Source organism: Capricornis sumatraensis, chromosome 5 (genome assembly GCF_032405125.1).
Source record: "Capricornis sumatraensis isolate serow.1 chromosome 5, serow.2, whole genome shotgun sequence".
Taxonomy (NCBI): domain Eukaryota; kingdom Metazoa; phylum Chordata; class Mammalia; order Artiodactyla; family Bovidae; genus Capricornis; species Capricornis sumatraensis.
In genome coordinates this window covers 117,788,994-117,815,418 of record NC_091073.1, presented here as the reverse complement: position 1 = coordinate 117,815,418, position 26,425 = coordinate 117,788,994, and the positions used below count along the sequence as shown (strand labels likewise).

Sequence of the window (26,425 nt, the reverse complement as noted above, 5' to 3'; positions counted from 1 at the left end):
TTCCAGTGATTCTCAGTCTCCTCCCTGACCCAGCATTACTGGTTGGGGCACAGACTTGGATTACTGTGATACCGAATGGCTTGCCTGCTCTCTCTGCCTGAAGTCAGTCCTGGAAGGAGGGGCCGGCACATTTCTAGAAGCACCGGCCCCACCCTGGCCAAGGCGCCTCTGCCCCCCAAGCCTGTACTCTCCTTCTGGTTGACATCCCACCGTGGACAAATTTCTCTCACACCCATTTTTAGTTTAATTTATTCATTGGCCGCACTGGGCTTTCGTTGCTGCCCAGGCTTTCTTTAGTCATGACCAGCAAGGGCTACTCTGGCTTCCCTGTGTGGATGCTCACTTCTGGCTCACCCTCATTTTTATATGCCTTCCTCCCTCTACCACACAGGTGCCTTTAGCCTTACTTCTCTCAGATCCCTGGTGCCCAGCAGAGACCCCAACATTGGGCACTCAGCTACATGTGGGTGGAGCGGGACTGGATGAAGTCAAGGAAGGGAGAGGCCAACTTGGGTCAGACAGTGTGGGAAGACCACACTGAGGAGGAGGTCCTTGGTCTGAGAACTCCGAGTTGCTTGGTGTTTCAAGGGTTTGGGGAGCTCACACATAACACTCCTTGCACAGATTGGAATTGGTTATGGAATAGCACTGTTGAGATAAACCACACCTTTATCACCAGTGGGGACATGGACAATGAGCTTGGGCATCACAGAGAGTTCATCATTTACCTACCCAGTCACAGGCTGCCTATGTGACCGTGGGTCTCCCCTACAGGGTATGAAGGCATGGGCAGCTATCCCATAGAAGTTGGGAAGGGGTCACCAAGACCCTTCCTCATCTGATTTCCTCTTTCCACTGATTTGGTGGCCTCCACTCAGACTTCACTCCAGTGTCTGCCTGCTTCTCTTTTCTACAATGTGCAATGCCACCTTTCCCCTAAATTTCTACAGATATCACACGTGATTGTGCTGACCCAGGGTTCAAGATGTTCCACTACATCCCAGCTCAACCCATGATGGAAAATCTCCTCTAAAACAGGAGTGGGCAAACCACAGCCTGCAGAGCAAATCAAGGCTGAGGCCAGTTCTGTATATAACCTGTGAGCTGAGGAGGGCTTTTACATTTTTTTTAAAGGGTGAATAAATCAAAAGAAACAGAATGTTTCATCACCACATATGAAAAGTTCATGCGATTCAAATTTCTAAACTTGTAGGGAATGCAGCATTACAGGTCACTTCCTTCTTGTCCAGAGTGGCTTTCTTGCTCAAGAGGACGGTTGAGTGTTGAAGGAGACCAGATGGCTGGCTAAGCCTGACTTCCTACACTTATCATCTGGCTCTCATCCAGCCCTGCTCTAAGGATTTCCGGTTCTTAATTTCCCAGTGGCTGACTATTGGAGATCTTCCTCCCCACCTCATCTCCAGGGTCTTCTTCCTTTCTCCCCTAGCCTCTTCACATCCCAGAGATGTCCCAGAACATCCTAGTCTTTCTCTCTTGTGGAGTGTATAATTTTTTTTTTTTACAACCTACAAGGAAGTCAGAGTGTCTTTCATATAAAATAAGCCATTTCAACTGTAAAAAGTAGGTCCCCGGTAAGATGCTCGCTCACACAGCATGTCAGTCCACTCACTTTCCTTTATGCAAACTCCTCAATACTTCTTGATGATGTACATTTAGTTTATTATTTGCCATCACCATTTTTAACACAACAGAAAGGGAATTTTTTCCCCCTTTGGATTTTATTTACCTAGAAAGCAACTGAAGGAAAGGGATGGCATGTCTGATGCAAGGAAGCAAAATTGTAAGTGAAATTATGTAAAAAGCAAATAAAGTTCCTGATCAACATAGATATCAGTTCAGTTCAGTCACTCAGTCGTGTCTGACTGTTTGCAACCCCATGAACTGCAGCACACCAGGCCTCCCTGTCCATCACCAACTCCCAGAGTCCACCCAAACCCATGTCCATTGAATCAGTGATATATTGACTCTGAAAAAAATGGAAGCTGACAGCAGATGTCATCTGAAAATGCTCAGCCTTGATGGGTATTACACAAAATAATTACAATGGCAAGAAAAATCAAAAGGCACAGGACAAGAAGAACAAATATTTTGACATGAGAAACAATCCAGGCTTTGAGTCGGAGGAGCGCCTTAGAGGCACAGTTTCTCTCAGCCTCTTTCAGGTCTTGCTTTTGCTTTGCAACCTGCAGCCGTACCTTGTCCAGGTAGTGCCTCTGACCTTCTCCATGGGTGCCACTCCCCATCTGCTGGAGCATCTGTGCATCAAAGAAGAGCTCGTTGGTGAAGAAGGCACCCTGGTGCTCCCGCTCCAGCCCCTCGATCACGGCCATCAGCTCGGCCAGCTGCTCTCTCTGCTCATCCCCGGAGGCCCGGTTGTTGAAGGCACAGTACCTCCGCCCGCACTCCCGGACCAGGCTCCTCAGCCTGAGGTTGTCTGTGTTTGCCACGTACTCATCCAAGGATCCGCCCGCCAAGTCCTCCTTGTGAGTGAAGAGGATGACCATGTGTCTCTCGGCTCCTGCCCCAAAGACCTCCTTCACCCTGGTCACGGCCACCACGTCCTGCTCAGTGAAGCGCCCCAGCTGGGTCACCAGCAGCAGCACGTGGGGCCCTGGCACTGACAGCAGATAACAGGCTCCGATATTCTCATACACCTCTTGATCCCGGGCCTCGGCCTCAAAGATGGGGGGCGTGTCCACCACCAGGATGGTCCTCCCATTCCACATGCCTGTTGCCCTCTGACACTTCCTGGTCACCGACTGGGCCCCCAGCTTGGACTCAAACACGGGCTGGCAGAGGATGCTGTTCCCGGTGGCACTTCTCCCGCTGCCTGTTTTCCCTACCAGGATGATCCTCAACGAGGAGGAGGGTTCAAAGCCCTGATGTTCTATTCCACCTGTTAAAAAAAGAATTTTCTTGTTTTACCATCGTAGTGATTCTTTTTTTTCTCCTTAATTTAAAATTTTTATTTACTCTTGGAGTAGATAACGAGCTGGCTTAAAACTCAACATTCAGAAAACTAACATCATGGCACCAGTCCCACCACTTCATGGCAAATCGATGGGGAAACAATGGAAACAGTCAAAGACTTTATTTTCTTGGGCTCCAAAATCACTGCAGATGGTGACTTCAGCCATGAAATAAAAGATGTTTGCTCTTTGGAAGAAAAGCTATGACAAACCTAGACAGTGTGTTAAAAAGCAGAGACATCACTATGCCAACAAAGGTCTGTTTAGCCAAAACTATGATTTTTCCAGTAGTCTTGTATAGATGTGAGAGTTGGATCATAAAGAAGATTGAGCACCGAAGAACTGATGCTTTCAAACTGTGGAGAAGACTCTTGAGAATCCCTTGGACTGCAAGGAGATCAAACCAGTCAATCCTAAAGGAAATCAACTCTGCATATTCATTGGAGGGACTGATACTGAAGCTGAAACTCCAATACTTTGGCCACCTGCTGCAAAGAAGAGCTGACTCAGTAGAAAAGACCCTGATGCTGGGAAAGACTGAAGGCAGGAGGAGAAGAGGACAACAAAGGATGAGATGGTTGGATGACATCATGGACTCAGTGGACGTGAGTCTGAGTAAAGTCTGGGAGATGGTGAAGGACAGGGAAGCCTGGTGTGCTGCAGCCCATGGGGCCTCAGAGGAGGACATGACTGAGCGACTGAGCAACAACAAGATGGTGAGCACTGTTGTTTCAGTTCCCGGTGTGCAGCAGAGTGAGTCAGTCATTCCTATGTGTGTATCTTTTCTTTTTCAAATTCTTTTCCTATTTAGATTATTTAGAATATTGAGCAGAGTTCTCTGTGCCATACAGTAGGTCTCTGGTTGGTAAAGTTAGTGATTCATAAGATTTTTCTGTCACTGACCTTTCATGGTATCTCATGAAAGCTATGGACCTCTCTCTGCCCAACAGTGATATGAAAATCGTACAGAAGTTTGCGTACAACTTTGGGTGGCTCTTGACTGGTAGGAAGCCCACACTGGGAGCCCAAGCTTGGACCCATAGCCAAGAGCCAGAACGGCTACACTATGAAGGATGCTCCAAGGACTTCTTCAGGACCAACGAAAATACAGGTTTTCGGAAAGAAAAGTGATCCTTTGCTTTTCCCATGACGTTACTTAGGCCAGTTTCACGCTAATCTCAGGTGAAATTACAAGGAGATGAGGATAAATCATAAATGAGAAAATATTATCATCTGCTTTTCACCCACCAGTTCCCAGGCACGCAGACTGCTCATTACAGTCATTTGAACCCTGGGAGTAAAGGAAGTCTCAGATGTTAGAGTCTCAGTGACCTCTCACTGAGGACCAGCTGAATGTCCCTGGGTTTCTGCTCTTAGGGTAGGGATTTGAATATTGGAAAGTGAGCCTACGGAAGGCCTGTGGTTAATGTCAGAGACAGAGTCTGACAGATGACCCTGGATGGGTGGCTGAAGAAGAGATGATAAGAACATTAACAATACATATTTTGGAAAGATAATTGATGTGGCTGATAGAATTATAGGAAATTATAATAAAAGTGGTGTTGGTGAGGGTCACTCTGTACCAACAGCTAAGTCTTCTAGGGATGAAGAGAGTGAGAATGCAAGGATTTCTGGAGTTCTTATAAAGCCCAAATGAATTAAATTCATTCTAGGCTCCTAAAATCTGTTATTTTACTCGTTTTACTCTGTGTTGGTTCTGCCTTTCCTTAAGTATTCTGGATTTTTTTCAAACATGATTACTAAATCTCTGTGGGGGAACTTTGGGTTTCCCAGGTGGCACTAGTGGTAAAGAAGCAGCCTGCCAATACAGGAGATGCAAGAGACCCAGGTTTGATTCCTGGGTCAGGAAGATCCCTGGAGGTGGGCATGGGAACTCACTCCAGTATTCTTGCCTGGAAAATCCCACGGACAGAGGAGCCTGGATAGCTACAGCTCCAGAGGGTCGCCAAGAGTCAGACACAATTGAAGTGACTTAGCACACACACATGGGGAACCTGCCCTCTTTTCAGCTGAGCACAGGTAGGGAAAAACATTTCCACAATTTGGTTCCAAATCTCCTGACTTCTGACTTGAAGTTTTGTTTCCACATTTCCCATACATCACTGCGCAGAGCAGAGCTTCACACTTGGGTGTGTGGGCTGTGCCGATGGTAGGGAAGATAAACAACAAGATGAAAGTGAAAGTCACTAAGTTGTGTCCGACTCTTTCCTACCCCATGGACTATACTGGGGTTGCCCTTGTGGCTCAGCTGGTAAAGAATCCGCCTGCAATGCAGGAGACCTGGGTTTGATCCCTGGGTTGGGAAGATCCCCTGGAGAAGGGAAAGGACAATACAGTCCATAGAATTCTCCAGGCCAGAATAATGGAGTGGCTAGTTATTCCATTCTCCAGGGGATCTTCCCAACCCAGGGACTGAACCAAGCTCTTTCTCATTGCAGGTGGATTCTTTACCAGGTGAGCCACCAGGGAAGCCCAACGAACATGATAGCTACCTTTTTCTTCTGCAGTTTAAAATAATTGGGTTTCTCTTCTGTCTCAATATTTGAGGTCAGGGAGTGGAGGAGGGAAGATAGTGATTTTCCCCTGGTGCCCAGAGGGCTTGAGAATTTGGAGGGTTTCTTACCTTCAGCCATGGTTCCATATCTGCCCCTCTGAGGCCCTTCCATTAGCTTCTGGGATAAAAAGAAGAAAGGAATTAAAGCAAGTGTCCTTATAGGAGTTGGTCCAACCAGTCCATTCTGAAGGAGATCAGCCCTGGGATTTCTTTGGAAGGAACGAGGCTAAAGCTGAAACTCCAGTACTTTGGCCACCTCATGCGAAGAGTTGACTCACTGGAAAAGACTCTGATGCTGGGAGGGATTGGGGGCAGGATGAGAAGGGGACGACCGAGGATGAGACGGCTGGATGGCATCACTGACTCGAGGGACATGAGTTTGAGTGAACTCTGGGAGTTGGTGATGGACAGGGAGGTCTGGCATGTTGTGATTCATGGGGTTGCAAAGAGTCAGACACGACTGAGAAACTGAACTGAACTGAACTGAACTGAACTGAAGGCCTGAGAACACCTCCAATTTAGACAGCCAAAAATAATTATCTTTACATGAATCATTTCCATTGCTAACTTTCTAACTTATATTTTGCTTTCAGTTATCCATATATAACTTTAAGCAAGCCAGGGGATGCTAGGTTATGTTAACATAGTGAACTCTTGCTATTCTTCCTCCTACAGGAAAGCAAGAAATGTTTGAATATGCATCAGTTGTTTATCTCCCTTCAAGCTGAAAAGGCATGAAATAAAGAAAGCCTTCTTCTAGGAATGAGAAGCTGGACTTTTTATTATTTTATTATTGTTATTATTAGAATCAAGGTAGGCAAGTTGCCTTACTGTAGGCAAGTTGCCTTACTGTAGGTAAGTTGACTACTGTAGGCAAGTTGCCTTACTGTAATTATTTTATTATTATTATTAGAATCAAGGTAGGCAAAGTTGCCTTACTGTAAATGAGTAGTTGTTTGTTTGAAGTACTGGGCATTTCCAGTCCCAGAAACTCTTTGTATCAGACGGACATCCCAGTGGCAAAGGGGAAAGTACAATATACCTTCCAGTTGGAGTGTGGAATTGGGGTCCAGGGCTCCTTTGAGGATGGACATGAGAGGGAGAAGGGGAAGAGGGCCAAATATGGTCATCATCCTCCCTTCCTCTGAGCAGCTGGGGGAAGAGAAACTAGAACCATAACTGGGGGACAGAAGCAAGATTAGGGACAAATTCAGGATAAAGTCATTGCCTGCTCAGTTTTAAATCAAATGTCTTTAAATCAATAGCCACTTTAAAAAATCCCAGTCGATGTCACCAGAAATTGGCAAAACTGTGGAGATAAAGGTTTCATTCAGCTGAGGCATGCGGTTGTGTCATTCTTCTTGGTGCTAGAAAAGATAAGCGTCCATTAGAAAAGGCAAGCCTGCAATGTGCAACTATAATTAAGATGAACTCTGAGCCTGTATTTTATTTAGTCAATTTGAAAGATTATGCAGTCATGAAACAAACATTTTAAGGAGAGAAATACACAGAGGAATGAAATGAATGCCCACTATTTGCAATGAACAAATCTCAGTATTTTGGCATTGTTATTGCTGCTATTCTGTTGGACTGAAAACATTAAAAGAACTTTACACATATAGCTCCATTTCTTTATTTTTTGACTCCTCCACTTCCCAGTCTCATTCTCACTCTTCCTTTCAGAGGTAATCAGTATTCCGAGATGTTTATGTCTCTTTCTCAATTGTGTATTTACACTTGTACACACATCGGTCTATAGTTAAGATATAGTACTTTTTGGTATTTTAATCTTTTATGGAAGTGGCATTATTTATGTAACATTTTATCCAATTCTTTCTTAACAAACATGTGGAGTTCCACATACATCCTTGCTGCTACCAAGAGTGCTGCAGAAGAGTCCTGCACACATCTTGTGCACGTGACAATCTCTGGGATGGACAGCTTCCACCTGACTAGACGCTGCCAAGTCCCACTCCAGGACACTTCTGCTATCATGCTGGCAGCAGCCACATGTGAGCATCCCTTAAATCTTCACTTACACTTGGTAATGCCAGATTTTTAATTTTTTGGTTACCCTTTGGAGCATACATTAAAATCTCTTATGTCTTAATTGGTTTAAACTTGCATTTTATTGATTCGCATTGAATTCAGAACGGTTTTCATAACTGATTTGCTTATTTAGCTTGATTCTGGTATTCCTACCTTTTTTACATTTTTCTATTCACTCAGTCTGGATGCATAGATATGGTCCCCATTAGGGAAACCATCCCTTGTCACACTGTCAGAATATATTAAGATAACTTCCTTCCTTTCCCTTTCTCCCACACCCCTTTCCCTTCCTTCACCCCCAGAAGAGCATTTTCCTCACCACTTTTCCCACATGCTGTCCTTGCCTCTGATAAATTATACTCAGTTCAGTCACTCAGTCCTGTCCAACTCTTTGTGACCCCATGAATCGCAGCACGCCAGGCCTCCCTGTCCGTCACCAGCTCCCGGAGTTCACTCAGACTCATGTCCATCAAGTCGGTGATGCCATCCAGCCATCTCATGCTCTGTTGTCCCCTTCTCCTCCTGCCCCCAATTCCTCCCAGAATCAGAGTCTTTTCCAATGAGTCAACTCTTCACAGGAGGTGGCCAAAGTACTGGAGTTTCAGCTTCAACATCATTCCTTCCAAAGAACACCCAGGACTGATCTCCTTTAGAATGGACTGGTTGGATCTCCTTGCAGTCCAAGGGACTCTCAAGAGTCCTCTCCAACACCACAGTTCAAAAGCATCAGTTCTTTGGCACTCAGCTTTCTTCATAGTCCAACTCTCACATCCATATATTACCACTGGAAAAACCATAGCCTTGACTAGACGGACCTTTGGTGCCAAAATAATGTCTCTGCTTTTGAATATGCCATCTAGGTTGCTCATAACTTTCCTTAAGCGTCTTTTAATTTCATGGCTGCAGTCACCATCTGTGGTGATTTTGGAGCCCAAAAATATAAAGTCTGATACTGTTTCCACTCTTTCCCCATCTATTTGCCAAGAAGTTTTGGGACTGGATGCCATGATCTTCGTTTTCTGAATGTTGAGCTTTAAGCCAACTTTTTCACTCTCCTCTTTCACTTTCATCAAGAGGCTTTTTAGTTCCTCTTCACTTTCTGCCATAGGGTGGTGTCATCTGCATATCTGAGGTTATTGATATTTCTCCCGGCAATCTTGACTCCAGCATGTGCTTCTTCCAGCCCAGCATTTCTCTTGATGTACTCTGCGTATAAGTTAAATAAGCAGGGTGACAATATACAGCCTTGACGTACTCCTTTTCCTATTTGGAGCCAGTCTGTTGTTTCATGTCCAGTTCTAACTGTTGCTTCCTGACCTGCATATAGGTTTCTCAAGAGGCAGGTCAGGTGGCTTTTGCTAAAACTGAACAAATTCTCTGACATTGTTTCTACCTCAGATGAGATTTTCTATATAATGGAATCAGTATATCAGTGTGGTAAAAATGATGAAGATAGTGGTGACAATGTTGATGAACTTTACCATCATAATAATCCTCTGTACATTTATTTTAAATTTAAAGTTTCTTTTATGTCCATTATTTTAATTGTTCTTCAAAATTCCCTATGATGTGACCAAGATAGGTATTAACTTTTCTATTAAAATATTGGGAAACTGAACCTTAACTGATCTGCCCATGATCACACAACTGCCATGGGGCTAAGAGCAAAAAATGACAGATTTGCCTGGATATTCTCTTAGATTTATCAGGGCAGAAAAGCAATTATAAGGTCAACCAGCCTCTTGGAACATCACATACCATGTTGCCATCTCTGATCAAGACAAAACTGAAGCCAGCAGGCTCGAAGCTTGCCCTAAAGCCAACAAAGAGAAGTGTGTTGCAAAATTTTGGGTGCACTTAAAAAAAAATTCAAACATAAAATTGCAGGGGACAGAAGTTGCTCAGAATGGAAGGATTTCAGTTTTAAATGATCTGGTGTTTTTCTGTGGCTTGATGATCAGTGTGATCCAGATGGAGCTCTGTGGCTGCCACAAAATGCCATCAAATTTCTGGTTGGTGAGCAGAGGTGCAGCACCGTCCTCTTGAACCATCTTCTGAGTGGGTCAGGCTGCCGGGGAGACACATCCCACTGAAGAATGGAATTTTTGGGGATGGGGTGGATATTAATAAGTACCAAAGTGTCCAGAGACTAGTCAGAAAGGATATTAATGGAGATGCTGAAATGACAGGATATTAGAAGGACTGAATCAAGCCTAGGAAGACATCCGGAAGCATTGTAAACCTGAAGCAATGTGACATGTGTCAGTCGCAGAGTAGACAAAAGTGGGGAAATGAAGAATGGAGGCAGATTTCTTCTCCACAAAGAAAATCTTAATCCTCCTCAAATGGGGTCAGGAATCATGATAGAGACGATGTGCAAGCAGAGATTACAAGGGTATCTGACAGGAACAGCAGGAGGAGCTAACTTAGGGAGGAAGCTGAAGCAAATGAACATCATATACCTTCTGATCTTTAAATTGGACGAACCTGATGTTATCTTGACAATACATTATTTTATCAAACCACGAGAAAGCGGGCTCTCTCATTATGCTGTTTCTGGAAAGGTAAAAATATTTTTCATTTTCCTCATTCATGAGGCTCTCCTTCCTGGTGTGCCCCAGTCCCTCTGTTTCCTGGCATCACTGGTTTCACAGTTTAGCATCATAATTTCATAACACAGCTCTTACAGGGGGTTGACAGCAGACCAAGGATGGTTCCTGTACACGCTGGTGTCTCTTTGCCATAGAATTGAGTTCTACATCATGTCGCAGGAAACATGTGGTATCTCTGGGGGAGAATGGGGTGGCTTTCAGAAGATCAAGGTCTTGGAACAATGTCCACTGAGAGGTTTCATTGGGAACACGTGACTCAGCGAGGGTACTCGTCCTGTGGAGCCCTACGAATGGATTCCTGCCCCCTGCCATCTCTGGGAGGTGGTGCTTGTCAGGGATGGGCCGGGGGTGGTATCGGAGAAATTAAGAAGGTAAAACTTAAGATGTACGTTCTACCTATCTTGTGAATTCACCTTGTGAATTTGAGTTTTTCTCATCTATCAAATGAACTATTTGTGAAGCTCTATGGAAGTTTCACAAGCTATGAACTATTTGTGAAGACTATTAGTGAAGCTCTATGAAACCCTGTGAAGCTTATGAAAATCAAAGGAGCTAAGAAGTAAGCCACAACACGGAAAAGATCGCAGCCCTGTGGAAAGCGATGGGCTGTGAACGCGGAGTGAGCGGTTCCCAAACCCGCTTCAGTCACACTGGAAATCCGCCGTTGTCCATAACGCTCTCCATTGGCGCCGGGTTTCACTGACAGAGGAGCCCAGAGGCATGGAACCGGTGTGAGGTCGCACCAGAAGTCAGTAGCCCTGATTCAACTGCTGGCTCCAGACGCCCTCCCCAGCCCCAGCTCCCCTCCTGCTTTGCTCCTCGCCGCCCACCCCCCGGCCTCCCCAGAACCCCGGGACCCCCGCCAGGGTCCCCTTACCAGGCGCGGTACTGCGGGCTGGGTGCGGGCGGGTCGGCGAGAGCGCGCGGCCGAAGGCTGCAGGGCACGGCTGTAGGATAAGAAGGCAAGTGGGGCTGACGGAGGGCGCCCCCTGTCCCCTCCGGGCGGGGAGAAACTGCTGCCCGCCGAAACCCGAGAGCACTGGGTTCAGAGCGTGGCCAGCCCCCGCCCCCCAACCTCTACCCGCCAACCCCCACTGCACCCAGGGATGCTTCCTGTCGGAGACCGCGAGCGGCTCGCCCCCTCTCATTTCCTCTTTAAGACGTGAGAGAAGAAAAGAAGTGATGTTTGGATTGTGAGAGAGCAAAATACGGACCCCCTCCAACTCTCCGTCCCTCACCCCCTCGTTGCTAAAGCCCACTGGTTGCCTCCGTGGGAGTGTTGGGTTTTCGCGGAGAACTTCTTTACCCTCAGCGCAAAGCTGGAGCAAGGTGCAGAACAGGATAGAATGGAACCCTCTTCCTTTCCAGAAACTCCGCAGAACTGGGAGGCAGAGAGCCACTGTCCTTGTCTTTTGTTTTTGGGGTTGGAGTGTCTGTTCTTAGAGAGAGAGAGAGAGAGAGAGAGAGAGAGAGAGAGAGAGAGAGAGAGAGAGAGGGAGGGAGGGAGGGAGGGAGGGAGGGAGGGAGGGAGGGAGGGAGGGAGGGAGGGAGGGAGGGGGAGAGAGAGAGAGAGAGAGAGAGAGAGAGAGAGAGAGAGAGAGAGAGAGAGAGAGTGTGTGTGTGTGATTTTTGAGGAGTGGTAGGCAGTTCTTTTTGACTGTGTGGATCACAACAAACTCTGGAAAATTCTTCAAGAGATGAGAATACCAGACTATCTTATTTGTCCCCTGAAAACTGATGTTTTTGAACTGTGGTGCTGGTATGTGGGTCAAGAAGCAACAGTTAAAACTGGGCATGAAACAACTGACTGGTTCAAAATTGGGAAAGGAGTACATCAAGGCTGTATATTGTCACCCTGTTTATTTAACTTATTCGCAGAATGTGCTGCGCTTTGCTTAGTTGCTCTGTCCTGTCTGGCGTTTTGCAACGCCATGGACTGAAGCCCACCAGGCTCCTCTGTCCATGGGGATTTCCAGGGAGGAATACTGGAATGGTTGCCATGTCCTCCTCCAGGAGATCTTCCCAATCCAGGGACTGAGCCCAGCTCTCCCTCATTGCAGGTGGATTCTTTACCATCTGAGCCACCAGAGAAGCCCAAGGATACTGGCGTAGGTAACCTATCCCTTCTCCAGGGGAACTTCCTCAGCTAGGAATTGCACTGGCGTCTCCTGGGTTGCCACGGTAAAGAGTCTGCCTGCAATGTGGGAGACCCGTGTTCGATCCCTGGGTTGGGAAGATCCCCTGGAGAAGGGAATGGTAACCCACTCCAGGATTCTTGCCTGGAAAATCCCATGGATAGAGGAGCCTGCTGGACTACAGTCCACAGCATCGCAAAAAGTCGGACATGACTGAGCAACTTCACTTTCACTTTCTCCTGCATTGCTGGCAGATTCTTTACTAGCTGAGCTACCTGGGAAGCCCTATAAGCAGAATACATCATGTGAAATGCTGGGTTGGATGAATCATAAGCTGGAATCAAGATTGCCAAGATGAATATCAACAGCCTTAGATATGCAGATGATGACACTCTAATGGCACAAAGCTAAGCGGAACTAAAGAGCCTCTTGATGAGGGTGAAAGAGGAGAGTGAAGAAGTTGGCTTAAAAGTCAGCATTCAAAAAACTAAGATCATGGCATCCAGTCCCATCACTTCATGGCAAATAGAAGGGGAAAAAGTAGAATCAGTGACAGATATTATTTTCTTGGGCTCCAAAATCACTGCAGCCACAAAATTAAAGGATGTTTGCTCCTTGGAAGGAGAGCTATGACAAACCCAGATAGTGTATTAAAAAACAGAGACATCACTTTGTCATTAAAGGTTCATATAGTCAAAGCCATGGTTTTTCCAGTAGTCATACATGGATGTGAGAGTTGGACCATAAAGAAGGCTGAGCACTGAAGAACTGATGCTTTTAAATTGTGGTGCTGGGGAAGACTCTTGAGAGTCTCCTGGACACCAAGGAGATCAAATCAGTTAACCCTAAAGGAAATCAGCCCTGAGTATTCATTGGATGGAAGGCCTGATGCTAAAGCTGAAGCTCCTATATTTTGGCCATTTGATGTTAAGAGCTGCTGCTGCTAAGTGGCTCAGTCGTGTCCGACTCTGTGCGACCCCATAGACGATAGCCCACCAGGCTCCCCCATCCCTGGGATTCTCCAGGCAAGAACACTGGAGTGGGTTGCCATTTCCTTCTCCAATGCATGAAAGTGAAAAGTGAAAGTGAAGTCGCTCAGTCATGTCCGGCTCTTCTCGACCCCATGGACTGCAGCCTACCAGGCTCCTCCACCCATGGGATTTTCCAGGCAAGAGTACTGGAGTGGGTTGCCATTGCCTTCTCCAGTTAAGAGCTGAGTCATTGGAAAAGACCCTGATGCTGGGAAAGATTGAAGGCGGGAGGAGAAGGGGACAACAAAGGATGAGATGGTTGGATGGGCATCACCGACATGAGTCTGAGCAAGCTCGGGGAGTTGGTGATGGACAGGGAGGCCTGGCATGCTGTGGTCCATGGGGTCACAAAGAATCGGACATGACTGAGTGACTGAACTGAACTGAACTGAAACTTAATGGGGGTAAAGAGTGAAAGAAATACAACATAAGAATTGGGCCAAGAATGAGGCTGAATATGAGATACTCCCTCATAGCTTAGTTGGTAAAGAATCCGCCTGCAATGGAGGAGACCCCTGGTTTGATTCTTGGGTTGGGAAGATCCACTGGAGAAGGGATAGGCTACCCACTTGAGTGGGTACCACATGGACTATACTGGGGTTTCTCTTGTGGCTCAGCTAGTAAAGAATCCGCCTGCAATGCGGGAGACCTGGGTTCGATCTGTTACGTAGTTGGAATAGAAAAAAAGAATCCAGAATGGTGGTGGCTAAGAGACAAGGAAGGGAAAAGCCTGATAAAAAAGAACAAAGGAAGGTCTGAGGACTGGAGTGAGGACCTCAGGTAGAACAAAGAGCACCCCTGGCTAGCCCAGTTTACGTAGCAGGCCCAGGGGAGGAAAAAACATAAGAGGAGCCAAAGGGCCCTGGGGGGTGGGTGGGGGTGGGGTTGTCTTTCCCTTCTTCCCCCTCTCTTTCTCTCCCTCCCTCTTTCTCTCTCTCCCCTTTCTCTCTGTCTCTCTCTTGCTCTTTCTCCCTCCTTTCTTCCCTCCCTTGCTCTCTCTCTCTCTCCTCTTCGCAATCTTTTGGGTCAGCATGCCCCCTCATGCCTGGAGGATGTATTTTCATTTATTTTCTAAATAAAACTTAGCTGTAACACGGAGCTGTGACACTGATCTGTCCGAGAGCTGTAACACGGTCTCTCTGACAGCTGAGACATGGTCTGTCAAAGGGCTTTAACGTCTGTTGCTTCAAATTTTTGTTGTGACGAGACAGAACGGAGGAAATTACACACACCCTTGACAGATCCCTGGGTCAGGAAGATCCCCTGGAAAAAGGAAAAGCTGCCCACTCTAGTATTCTGGCCTGGAGGATTCCATGGACTGTATCGTCCATGGGATCGCAAAGAGTAGAACACGACCAGGCGAATTTCACTTTCATAAGATATAAAATAAAACAAAATACTACATTACTTTGGAAGACAACTACTTTAAAAGAAAAAGTAAACAACAAATTTAGAAAAAAAACTTAAAATATTTATTGCTGAAATAAGCAAGCACAAATCCAGTTCTGTTAGAAAAGGCATATATTACCACTATCAGATGAAGGCAGGGCAGGAAAAAAAAAGTCTTGGGTCATAGTCTAGCTCTGGCTTCCTCAAGGACTTATAGGAATTCCTCTTCTAGGGCATTTAGCCCACATGGTATTCTCTGGAAGGAGTAGTGGCATCTGTCCAGCCAGGCTGATGAACACTGAATATTGTGCATAATTATTGAATATTGTACAACACTGAATATGGTACAAGACTAGGTAAGAGGGTATGCATTGTTTGAAATCTGCTTGAAAACCTCATCATGGCCAAAAACAACTCTCAGAAGTAAGCCAAAGATGAACCTCTCTGTGTAAAATGAAGCTGATTCAGGCAGTAGGGGCATGAAAATACGAAAGAAGCTGATCAACACACGAACAAGGAATTTTTGTGCATGAAGAGATATGAGAGGAGACCTATGTAAATGATATGAATATACATTCACTTAGAGCATTTTTGAGAAGTTATAGTGTTTTGATCCTGTGTTTGGTTAAGGAAGCTCTTTTTATATGACAGTAAGGAAAAATAATTTCAGGTTCTGATTTGCCACTTTTTGCCTTTAGAAAATCACTTGATTCTCAGTAGATTACTTTCCTCTGCAAATAAAAGGTTCTTAATGATTTTCCTCATGAATTGTTTTCCTCATTCCTACTGATTAATTATCCTTCATACTTCATGAGGTAGTTTTTATCATAAAATATTAAGCAATAAATTGTTATAGTATTCTCTCTACAATTATGTTTTCTATTTTATGGTCAATCTTGCATTCTTCTGCTTTACTGTCTATTTTGTATTTAGTTCAGTTCAGTTCAGTCGTTCAGTTGTGTCCGACTCTTTGTGACCCCATGAATTGCAGCATGCCAGGCCTCCCTGTCCATCACCATCTCCCGGAGTTCACTCAGACTCACATCCATCGAGTTGGTGATGCCATCCAGCCATCTCATCCTCTGTCGTCCCCTTCTCTTCCTGCCCCCAATCCCTCCCAGCATCAGACTCTTTTCCAATGAGTCAACTCTTCACATGAGGTTGCCAAAGTACTGGAGTTTCAGCTTTAGCATCATTCCTTCCAAAGAACACTCAGGGCTGATCTCCTTCACAATGGACTGGTTGGATCTCCTTGCAGTCCAAGGGACTCTCAAGAGTCTTCTCCAACACCACAGCTGCATCAATTCTTCTATGCTCAGCCTTCTTCACAGTCAAACTCTCACATCCATACACGACCACGGTATTACATCTGTATTATTAAATTATATATATTTAAACTTTTTTTGGCTGTGCTATGTAGCATGTTAAATAAGCAGGGTGACAATATACAGCCTTGACGTACTCCTTTTCCTATTTGGAACCAGTCTGTTGTTCCATGTCCAGTTCTAACTGTTGCTTCCTGACCTGCATACAGATTTCTCAAGAGGCAGGTCAGGTGGTCTGGTATTCCCATCTCGTGAAGAATTTTCCACAGTTTATTGTGATCCACACAGTCAAAGGCTTTGGCATAATCAATAAAGCAGAAATTGATGTTTTTCTGGAACTCTCTTGCTTTTTCCATGATCCAGCAGATGTTGGCAATTTGATCTCTGGTTCCTCTGCCTTTTCTAAAACCAGCTTGAACATCAGGGAGTTCACGGTTCACGTATTGCTGAAGCCTGGCTTGGAGAATTTTGAGCATTACTTTACTAGCATGTGAGATGAGTGCAATTGTGCAGTAGTTTGAGCATTCTTTGGCATTGCCTTTCTTTGGGATTGGAATGAAAACTGACCTTTTCCAGTCCTGTGGCCACTGCTGAGTTTTCCAAACTTGCTGGCATATTGAGTGCAGCACTTTCACAGCATCATCTTTCAGGATTTGAAACAGCTCTACTGGAATTCCATCACCTCCACTAGCTTTGTTCATAGTGATACTTTCTAAGGCCCATTTGACTTCACATTCCAGGATGTCTGGCTCTAGATCAGTGATCACACCATCGTGATTATCCGGGTCATGAAGATCCTTTTTGTACAGTTCTTCTGTGTATTCTTGCCATCTCTTCTTCATATCTTCTGCTTCTGTTAGGTCCATACCATTTCTGTCCTTTATTGAGCCCATCTTTGGATGAAATGTTCCCTTGGTATCTCTAATTTTCTTGAAGAGATCTCTAGTCTTTCCCATTCTGTTATTTTCCTCTATTTCTTTGCATTGATCGCTGAAGAAGGCTTTCTTATCTCTTCTTGCTATTCTTTGGAACTGTCTCAGAGTACATCATGAGAAACGCTGGACTGGAAGAAACACAAGCTGGAATCAAGATTGCTGAGAGAAATATCAATAACCTCAGATACACAGATGACACCACCCTTATGGCAGAAAGTGAAGAGGAACTAAAAAGCCTTTTGATGAAAGTAAAAGAGGAGAGTGAAAAAGTTGGCTTAAAGCTCAACATTCAGAAAACAAAGATCATGGCATCCGGTCCCATCACTCCATGGGAAATAGATGGAGAAACAGTGGAAACAGTGTCAGACTTTATTTTTTTGGGCTCCAAAATCACTGCAGATGGTGACTGCAGCCATGAAATTAAAAGATGCTTACTCCTTGGAAGAAAAGTTATGACCAACCTAGATAGCATATTTGGAGAAGGCAATGGCACCCCACTCCAGTACTCTTGCCTGGAAAATCCAGTGGACGGAGGAGCCTGGTGGGCTGCAGTCTATGGGGTCACTAAGAGTCGGACACGACTGAACGACTTTACTTTCACTTTTCACTTTCATGCATTGGAGAAGGAAATAGCAATCCACTCCAGTGTACTTGCCTGGAGAATCCCAGGGATGGGGGAGCCTGGTGGGCTGCCGTCTATGGGGTCACACAGAGTCGGACACGACTGAAGTGACTTATCAGCAGCAGCAGCAGCAGCAGAAAGCATATTCAAAAGCAGAGACATTACTTTGCCGACTAAGGTCCGTCTAGTCAAGGCTATGGTTTTTCCTGTGGTCATGTATGGATGTGAGAGTTGGACTGTGAAGAAGGCTGAGTGCTGAAGAATTGATGCTTTTGAACTGTGGTGTTGGAGAAGACTCTTGAGAGTCCCTTGGACTGCAAGATCAACCCTGGGATTTCTTTGGAAGGAATGATGTTAAAGTTGAAACTCCAGTACTTTAGCCACCTCATGCGAAAAGTTGACTCATTGGAAAAAACTCTGATGCTGGGAGGGATTGGGGGCAGGAGGAGAAGGGGAAGACTGAGGATGAGATGGCTGGATGATATCACTGACTCGATGGACGCAAGTCTGAGTGAACTCCGGGAGTTGGTGATGGACAGGGAGGCCTGGCATGCTGCGATTCATGGGGTTGCTGCGTACATGACTGAGTGACTGAACTGAACTGAACTGAACTGAACTGAACTGATGTGGGATCTTAGTTCCCAGACCAGGGATTGAATCCATGCCCCCTGCAGTAGAAACAGGGAGTCTTAACTTCTGAGGTGCCAGGGAAATTCTTAACTTATTACACTTAAAAAACTAAAAATTGTGTCTTCCATTTACTTATGAGTCTATGCTATGCTGTGCTTAGTCGCTCAGTCTTGTCTGACTCTGCAGCACCATGGACTGTAGCCTGCCAGGCTCCTCTGTCCATGAGGATTCTCCAGGCAAGAATACTGGAGTGGGTTGCTGAGCCCTGGTCCAGGGGATCTTCCCAACCCAAGGATCGAACCCAGGTTTCCTGCATTGCAAGTGGATTCTTTACTGTCTGGGCCACCAGGGAAGTCCCACTTATAAGTCTATATAGCTCTAAATCTAAGAATTAGAAATTAGCAAATTTAGAGAATAAATACAACTTTGTACTTTGTAAATATATTTGATGACTAATCATACAGACCTTTTATTACTGCTAGCACCCAACTCTGTGGAATAGAATAATGTGGAATAGTTATTATTACAAATTCTAAATGTGGAGAATTCACAAGTGTGAAATTCATGTATTTCTGAGTATGAAATTTATTTATGAAGATTATTATTATGATATTTCCTCTACACTTTTCATTTCTGTATCATATTCTTTTGGAATTCAACCTACAAAGTGCTTTCTTTTGCATTAGTTCATCATACATATTAAGATTAATTTTAATATAACATCTCAAGAAAAGATGAAGCCCCTTGGCCACAAAGTCTCTGAGCAAGTTCATAGGGATGAGTTTTAGAACATAAGCCCTCCGCACATCTCCTGCTCTTTCTACTGTGCCCCACAGCAGTCCCACTAATACCCAAACAGGGCATTTTACCCACAATGTCAAGGCTTCTTCTGATCCTATACATTTCTAGATGCTACAGTTTGCATGAGAATTTGGCAGTCCTAATACTGACTTGATGGACGTGAATCTGAGTGAACTCCGGGAGTTGGTGATGGACAGGGAGGCCTGGCGTGCTGCGATTCATGGGGTCACAGAGTTGGACGTGACTGAGCGACTGAACTGAACTGAACTGAACACTCATATTTGGGGCTTCCCTGGTAGCTTAGATGGTAAAAAAAATCTGCCTGCAATGCAGGATACTTGAATTCAATCCCAGGGTCAGGAAGATCCCCTAGAGAAGGGAATACAACCCACTCCAGTATTCTTGCCAGGAGAATTTCAAGGACAGAGGAGGCTGGCAGGCTGCAGTCCATCAGGTCACAAAGAATCTCATACAACTGAGCAACTAACACTCATATTTGTCTTAAAAATTGTATTTACATCTACAAACAAGACAAATAACAAGTAATGATAGAAACTGGAGGGTATAGATGTACATTCAGATGTGAGAAAACGAAAAACTGAAAGAACAGCAGGTTAAATTCAGCCCTGTGGTAAGCAGTCTTGGCCCACAGCGCGTGCTCATGCACACGTGGCCCTGGATGGGCAAGCTGCAGACCTGGCGATCCCCGCCACAACGGCATTTTCCTGGGCACCTCAGGTTGTAGAAGGATTTTCTGTCTGGCTGACAGTCTCTGCATGGGCCCAGCAGGCAGCTAAAGAAGGAATTGATAATAAATTTTTTTCCAGCTAAACTTCACTAAGTCTAAGTCATTGCCCTCAGGCTCCCCAACTGCAGGCAGCCTTAAGGCCAGAGTTCATCCCGAGTCTCCCTCTCCCCAGAGCTTTACTCTGAGGTGGTATTGAAGCGCATGAGCATAGACTCCTGCTCCACGGAACTGGGATGGCCCTAGGGTGCCTGCGCACAACCTCACTCCTCCCACCCTCCATTATCCCTCTGGCCTGTTCCATGCCCCCCCCGCACATCACCCTCCCCCTTAGCACGCTTGAGCCCTGATAGTCTTGGGGTATCTGCATCCTGCCGCATCCACACCTCCTAACTAGGGCGTGGCTGATAGAAAGGCTTCCCTTTGAAGTGTTGTTTCAGAAATAAGGAAATGATAATGATAATGATTGTTTACACAATGTAAGGACAGGGTTCAAGGACTTAGGTGGGTTGACCCACCCCATGTAAAAACCCACAGCGGTGCAGCCACACCTAACCGCGAGTTCTCTGTGCCTCTCTGCTGACGCACCTGCGGCTTCCTGTCTTCTCTGAGACAGGAACTTTATTATTATTTGCATAAAAATCCAGATAGAAAACTACATTGAAGACATTGCATGTTATTTTCCCCAAATCTTACTTCATTTGGGACAGACATGAACCATAATACATGCTAGAAAATTTGAAATTGTGTTATTTTCAGTATAGTCACATTTAACTTCTTGGTTCTAAGTCATCGTACTGGTAAATAAACTGATGCATGTGTGCATGCTCAGTCATGTCCAACTCTTTGCAACCCCATGGACTGTAGCCCACCAGGCTCCTCTGGCCATGGGATTTTCCAGGCAACAATACTGGAGTGGGTTGCCATTACCTGCTCCAGGGTATCTTCCTGACCCAGGGATTGAATACACAGCTCGTGGGTCTCCTGCATTGCTAGGTGGATTCTTTTTGTGGCTCAGCTGGTAAAGAATCTGCCTGCTATGTGGGAGACCTGGGTTTGATCTCTGGGTTGAGAAGATCCCCTGGAGAAAGGAAAGGCTGCCCACTCCAATATTCTGGCCTGGAGAATTCCATGGACTGTATAGTCTCTGGGGTTGCAAAGAACTGGACAGGACTGAGTGACTTTCACTTGCAGTGTCACCTGGAATTAAACATTTACATGTTTGACTGTGACTTCTCTTTCCTTGATGATAATAAAAATCTGCAAGAACACTGAAGGGAGATAACTACCTGTAAGAACTAGAAAATATCAAGAAGAGTCTGTATAGGCTATGGTCTGAATGTTTGTGTCCACTCCCTCTCCCCTCAACATTCACACGTTGAAAACCTAGTCTGGAGAGGAGGATATTAGGAGGTAGTCTCATTGGGAGGATCTTAGTTTAGGAGGGTAGATTCCTCATGATTGGACTTAAGTGTTTTGTTCTAATTGAGTGTGAGGGCACAGTCAGAAGTTGGCATTCTGCAATCTCAGAGAGGACTCTCCCCCAAACCTGACCATGATCATGGACTTCCAGCCTCCAGAACTGTGAGGAATAAACGTCTGTTGTTTTTAAGCCACCCAGACTCTGTGTGTGTGTGTTTAAAATAGCAGTCCAAAGAGAGGAAGGCAGTGTCTAAACAAACAAACCAGCAAACTGACACACACAAGCTCAAAATAAAGAGTGGGATTCCTTGGCTAGGAATCCATTTTCTACCCAAAACTGCCAGTCATTTTACGATTTCTCACAGATGACCAATACCTCAAAATAACTAAACACATTTTTAAGGATGTTTTAAAGTGGTACAACTTTATTTTAAAACTATGTGCTGGAGTAAGCATGAAATTTCCGAAAACTCTGATTCCTTTGAAATCCCCCTTCAGATCTAAGTGTCCAGGTCCTTTCTTGCCAGGTGACCTGCAAGACTGAGGTCACACCGTCACCGCCTCGGGCCGGCGCCTGCAGAGCAGGTACAGCAGGACCAGGGCGCCCAGCAGGGCGGCCAGGCCCAGCTTACACCGGGTCCCCGGCCCCACCTTCGGCCACCGCCACAGCCCAGCCAGAGGCCAGCGCTCCGGCCACGACGGCGCGCGGGCAGCCAGTCGCTCCGCCACCCTGCGCAGCCTCTCCTCGGGGCTCAGCCCGCCCAGGGTCTGCGCCAGGCGGTACACGTCGTTGGTGTAGGGGGCGCCGCCATGGTCCCTCACCAGCTCCTCCACCAGCCTCATCAGCTCCCGGACCTGCGCCTCCCGCTCCCCGTCGGCCGCTCGGTTGTCGAAGGCGCAGCAGCGGCCCCCGCACTCAGCCACCAGCTCCCGGAGCGCGCGGTTGTCAGTGTCGCGCACGTACTGCTGCAGCGAGCCCCCCGCCAGGTCCTCCCTGCGGGTGAAGACCACGACGGCGCGCGCCGCGATGCCCGCCCCGAAGAGCGCCTTCACCCCTTGCCAGGCCCGCAGGTCCTGCGCGGTGAAGCGGCCGAGCTGGGTCACCAGGAGCACGGCGTGGGGCCCCGGGGCCGACAGCAGGTAGCAGCGGCCTCTCTCCTCGAAGCCCGGGTCTGCCTGGGCGACCTCGGGGCTGAAGAGGTCGGGGGTGTCGAGGACTTCCACGTCCCACGAGGCCCAGCGGCAGCTCCCCGTGGCGCAGGCCCTGGTCACCGCTGTGGCCGCGAGCCTGGAGAGGAAGTGCTTCCGCTGGAGGACGGTGTTGCCCGTGGCGCTCTTCCCGGTACCCGACCTCCCGGCCAGGAGGAGGCGCAGCCTGCGCTCCTGCAGGGCGGACCTGAACTCCTGGAAACCTGTGGGCACCGGTGGTCTGTAAGCTTCGGAACCTGAGAGCAACATGTCCCGGTCCCCGGGTCTCCTGGACGCCTTGCGAGCAAAGAACAGAGCGCTTCCACGATTGTGTTTGGGGCCAGACCTTTACTGAGTGACCTGGTGTGAGATTTGGGCACTCCAAGGGGTCTCTACCCTTCTGTTTCTCCCGTCTTTGGCGTCACACGTGCACCTGTAGGTGCTCCAGCAGCTGCTGAACGTCTCTCTAGAGGATGCGCCTTTGTAATACAGGCCATTACTTCGTCTGATATGATCTGTCATCCAGGCTGTGCAGAGCTGGTCCCCAATAACAATTTCTGTCTTATTTTCCCTGATACTGTCCCACTGGAGAAAGGGGTGGGGCAGTGGGCCCAGCCGGGAGGGCTATCTGGAGTCCCAAAGCCGGGGTTTGAATCATAGACCTGTCCTCTACCAGCCTTGTAATCTTGGGAGCTGCTTAATCTAAGTGTTAAACCTCTTCTGCACAAACAGAATCAATATTGTAGCGCTGTCCTCATAGGCTGTTGGGAGAATAAGACCAGGCCATCTCTCTTCCCTCCCTCCTCCTCCTCTCTTCTCCTCTCTCTTAAAACTGCTGTCTAATAACTTCCATCTTTCCATCCGTGTTCCCTAACACTTTCTACCTGGTGAATCATGTTCTCTCTAATATTCATGTTCTCTCTCTCTCTTATTCATTTTACTTTGGGAACAGAGCTGCAGGTTAGTCAAAGAACTTAATATCTCACTGCAGGGCGGGGGTACAGATCCAGGTGAAGTGCCAGCCCCAGGCCTCTTGCTGCTTCACCCCAGCGTCGAGTCACCTCTCGACTTCTCTCTGTTCAGTCTTGAATTAGCCCATTCCCCTACTACCTAGAGCTCACTCCTGGGGACAAACACTCATTGTGAGACGTGTTCTTACCATAGGCATTTTCTTCATCTCTTGGCATCTTCCGTCCTCCCATGATTACCTGAAAGAATCCCAGATACAATTTGTTCATTCACTCATTCATCAAATAGATGTAACTGTCTACAATGTCAGGTCAAGTCCAAAATGCTGGTGACCCCACTGTGAGAAGGTCATAGTCCCTGCCCTCCTCTGAGCATCGGAGTTTAGGGAAGGAGTAGCCTGGTCTGGGTTGGGATGATGCTGTGAGAATACCTGGTGAGCTTGGCTTTGTCTTCTCAGGGCCCCCAAATGCAAAGTGCAAAGGGGAGATGATAACACTTAATCCCACCCATGCCAATGAGTGAACTTCAAATGTTAATTTCTCCAGGTGATTCTATGTCAGGTGGTGCTAGTGGTAAAGAATCTGCCTGCCAATGCAGGAGATGCAAGAGATGCGGGTTCGATCCCTAGGTCAAGAAGATCCCCTGGAGCAGGAAAAGGCAACCCAATCCAGTACTCTTGCCTGAAAAATTCCTGGACAGAGCAGGCTGGCAGTTTGCCGTCCAAAGGGTCAGAAAAAGTCAGACACGACTAAGAGACTGAGCACCTTCGTCAGTGATGTAGGCTGTCAGAAACAAGATTTCCCAGGCGTTTCAGCAGCGAGGGTGGTGATGGAGGGTGGGCTTCAGAAAACCCCGAGAACAAGAGTTTGCTCACTGACAGAGGAAGTACCTTAGGGTCTCTGGCCTATGAAACAAGCAAGAAGAAAATTGGAAAACAGACATATTTCCCAAACTCATCCAGAGAGTTTCTGCTCTTAGATAACCACATAGTTTGGCTTCTCCTTATGTATCTAAATATGGGGAGACTGGGATGCTCCCCTCTGTTTCTTTATGTTCTGGCCCTCGAGTCTGAGGCTTCTCAAAGTACAATGATTACACCCGCTCAAACATCATTTAATACAATTAAACATTTTGTGGTCGTTTGCCTGATCACGCAAGCTTCTGAACATGAGCCCACAGTCTCTGCTCAGTCTACTTCTCCAGCCTCATTTCCAATGAATCCCACCTCGCCTGCCCCCTCTTCACCCCTGCCCCTAGTCAGCCACTCCAGACACAGATTTCAGCGCCCTTTCCCAACCCACCTCGGGCTTTCCCTCCCAGGACCCTTCATCCCACCCCACATTTCTGCCTGAAAGTCCTGTCTGTACTTCAACATCCATTTCAAATTCTACCTCCTCACATCGCCCACCTGTTTTCTGCAGGTAACTGTATTCAACCCCATTTGGCACCAACAGGGAAGGAAAAACGAAGGGAGAGGCTGGGTGAATAGCCCCTCTCTGGCCAAAGGACTCAGAGGGCAAGTTTGTCCCGAACTCAAGCTGAAGCTGTTTGTGTTTCTGCTGTCGCTCTCCTGCTGCCCCACGCAAAGCTTTCAGTAAAGTTTACCCCAGGACAAATCACATGATATGATTAGTTATTTTGTGTCTAGGCATCAACAAACTCCCATAATTGACATCAGAGCAGAAATGAAGAAAGAGCCACAAGATTCAAACCCTAGAAGAGTAGCTAAAGCAAGAGGTCCTCGCCAAAGATGGAAATGAGAAAGTGTGCTACAGGGAATCCACAGAACTCTCGAGTAGGTCACTGGGATTTCCAGATAGTTTGAAATGTGGGTTAAAACCATTTAAAATAACTTTTAAGAAGGCGATAAGCTCTTCCTAAAATCTGGGGTGATAAATAGCTCTTTTCTTTATTGTAAAGCATGTTGAATTCCTGTATTCTGAATACTCTGAAAATTCAAAGTTCACGTAACTCAGTGCCTCTCAAATATATTGTTTTTCAGAACTACTTGAATGTTCTTTAAAAATGTCGATTCTGGGGGGACCATGCTCAGAAATTCTGATTTATGAATCCAGTGTATCTGATATCATCAGTCCACACATCAGAGTTTGGAAATGAACTGTTTATTCAGACCCCTTCATTGTACAGATGAGGAAACTGAGGTGTTCCTACAGCAGGGGTGGGAGAGACTTGAATTAGGGAGCCAGCATGTCAGGGGTCATGAGGATGAGGGGTTGAAGACCTGGTTCCTAACCTCTTTAGTCTCTTGAGGGTCCCTTATTGTGGACATAAGGGAGAAGGGGAATCTGGGGCAGGGTTGAATTCTGATGGTTTCCTGACTCAGCACACTGTAACTTGCTCTGAAGTTAGATGGCTTTGGGGCCACAAGAAAGATATTTTGCCTGTGCTGAATGTTCAATCTGAGCAATGTTGAATGCCTTTTAAAATGCATTTTACTCCTAGACATGAGTACAGACTTTTCTTACTGTATGGGGGAAGTGTGGATGGAGACAGACATGTGGGCCCTCCAGACTGGGGACCATGCTCATAAAACTTTTTTGAACTTCCTCTATTGGAAACTTTGAACATCTTCACAAATCTGGACGCCCCATCTTACTGGGTCCGGCTGTTACTCACCTGAAAGGTGCCTGGTGGAGCCCGGGTGCTCAGACAGTAAATGCTCTCAGAACCATGTTCCTTCTGGTTGGTTGTAGCTCCTGCTCCCTGCGGGGCTCACCTTTCCTGGTGACAGGCTCTCACCGGTGATCCAAGAAGGCCCTGATCTCTGCTTTCCCTTCAGTTTTGAGTTGGCAGGCTGTTTCCTTCCACTCTGCATAGAGGAAGTCTTTGAGACTCACAGTTCCTGTGAGCCCAGAGGGAGGGTTAGGTGGTGGTGATGATTTAAAGAGACAGGAACATTCATTGTAGGCTCAAAGCATTTATCTCACAAAACCTCTCTCCTATTGTGACTAATCTGTGTTCTCTAGCAGGGCCCTCCCCCACCCCC

At 46.5% G+C, this 26,425-nt stretch overlaps 1 protein-coding gene across 1 annotated transcript; it reads right to left on the bottom strand.

The window, feature by feature from the left end:
- Window positions 1–1,936: 1,936 nt before the first annotated feature.
- Window positions 1,937–26,208, bottom strand: LOC138079791 (GTPase IMAP family member 8-like). Its single transcript, XM_068972463.1, has 7 exons — window positions 26,056–26,208; window positions 23,609–23,657; window positions 21,814–22,673; window positions 11,465–11,664; window positions 11,104–11,242; window positions 5,605–5,683; window positions 1,937–2,887 (listed from the first exon to the last, which is right to left on the bottom strand). Exons 2-7 carry the CDS (start codon window positions 23,649–23,651, stop codon window positions 2,031–2,033), a joined length of 2,178 nt encoding a protein of 725 aa, XP_068828564.1. The 5' UTR covers window positions 23,652–23,657; window positions 26,056–26,208; the 3' UTR covers window positions 1,937–2,030.
- Between the last annotated feature and the right edge of the window lie 217 nt (window positions 26,209–26,425).

Coding starts and splice junctions, on each gene's coding strand:
- LOC138079791 (XM_068972463.1), bottom strand. CDS start 23,651: ATGGGAGGACGGAAGATGCCAAGAGATGAAGAAAATGCCTATG. Junction 22,674..23,608: donor AGATGAAGAAAATGCCTATG/GTAAGAACACGT, acceptor CGGTGCCCACAG/GTTTCCAGGAGTTCAGGTCC. Junction 11,665..21,813: donor GCCGGCCCGAGGCGGTGACG/GTGTGACCTCAG, acceptor TCTCTCTCTAAG/AACAGACACTCCAACCCCAA.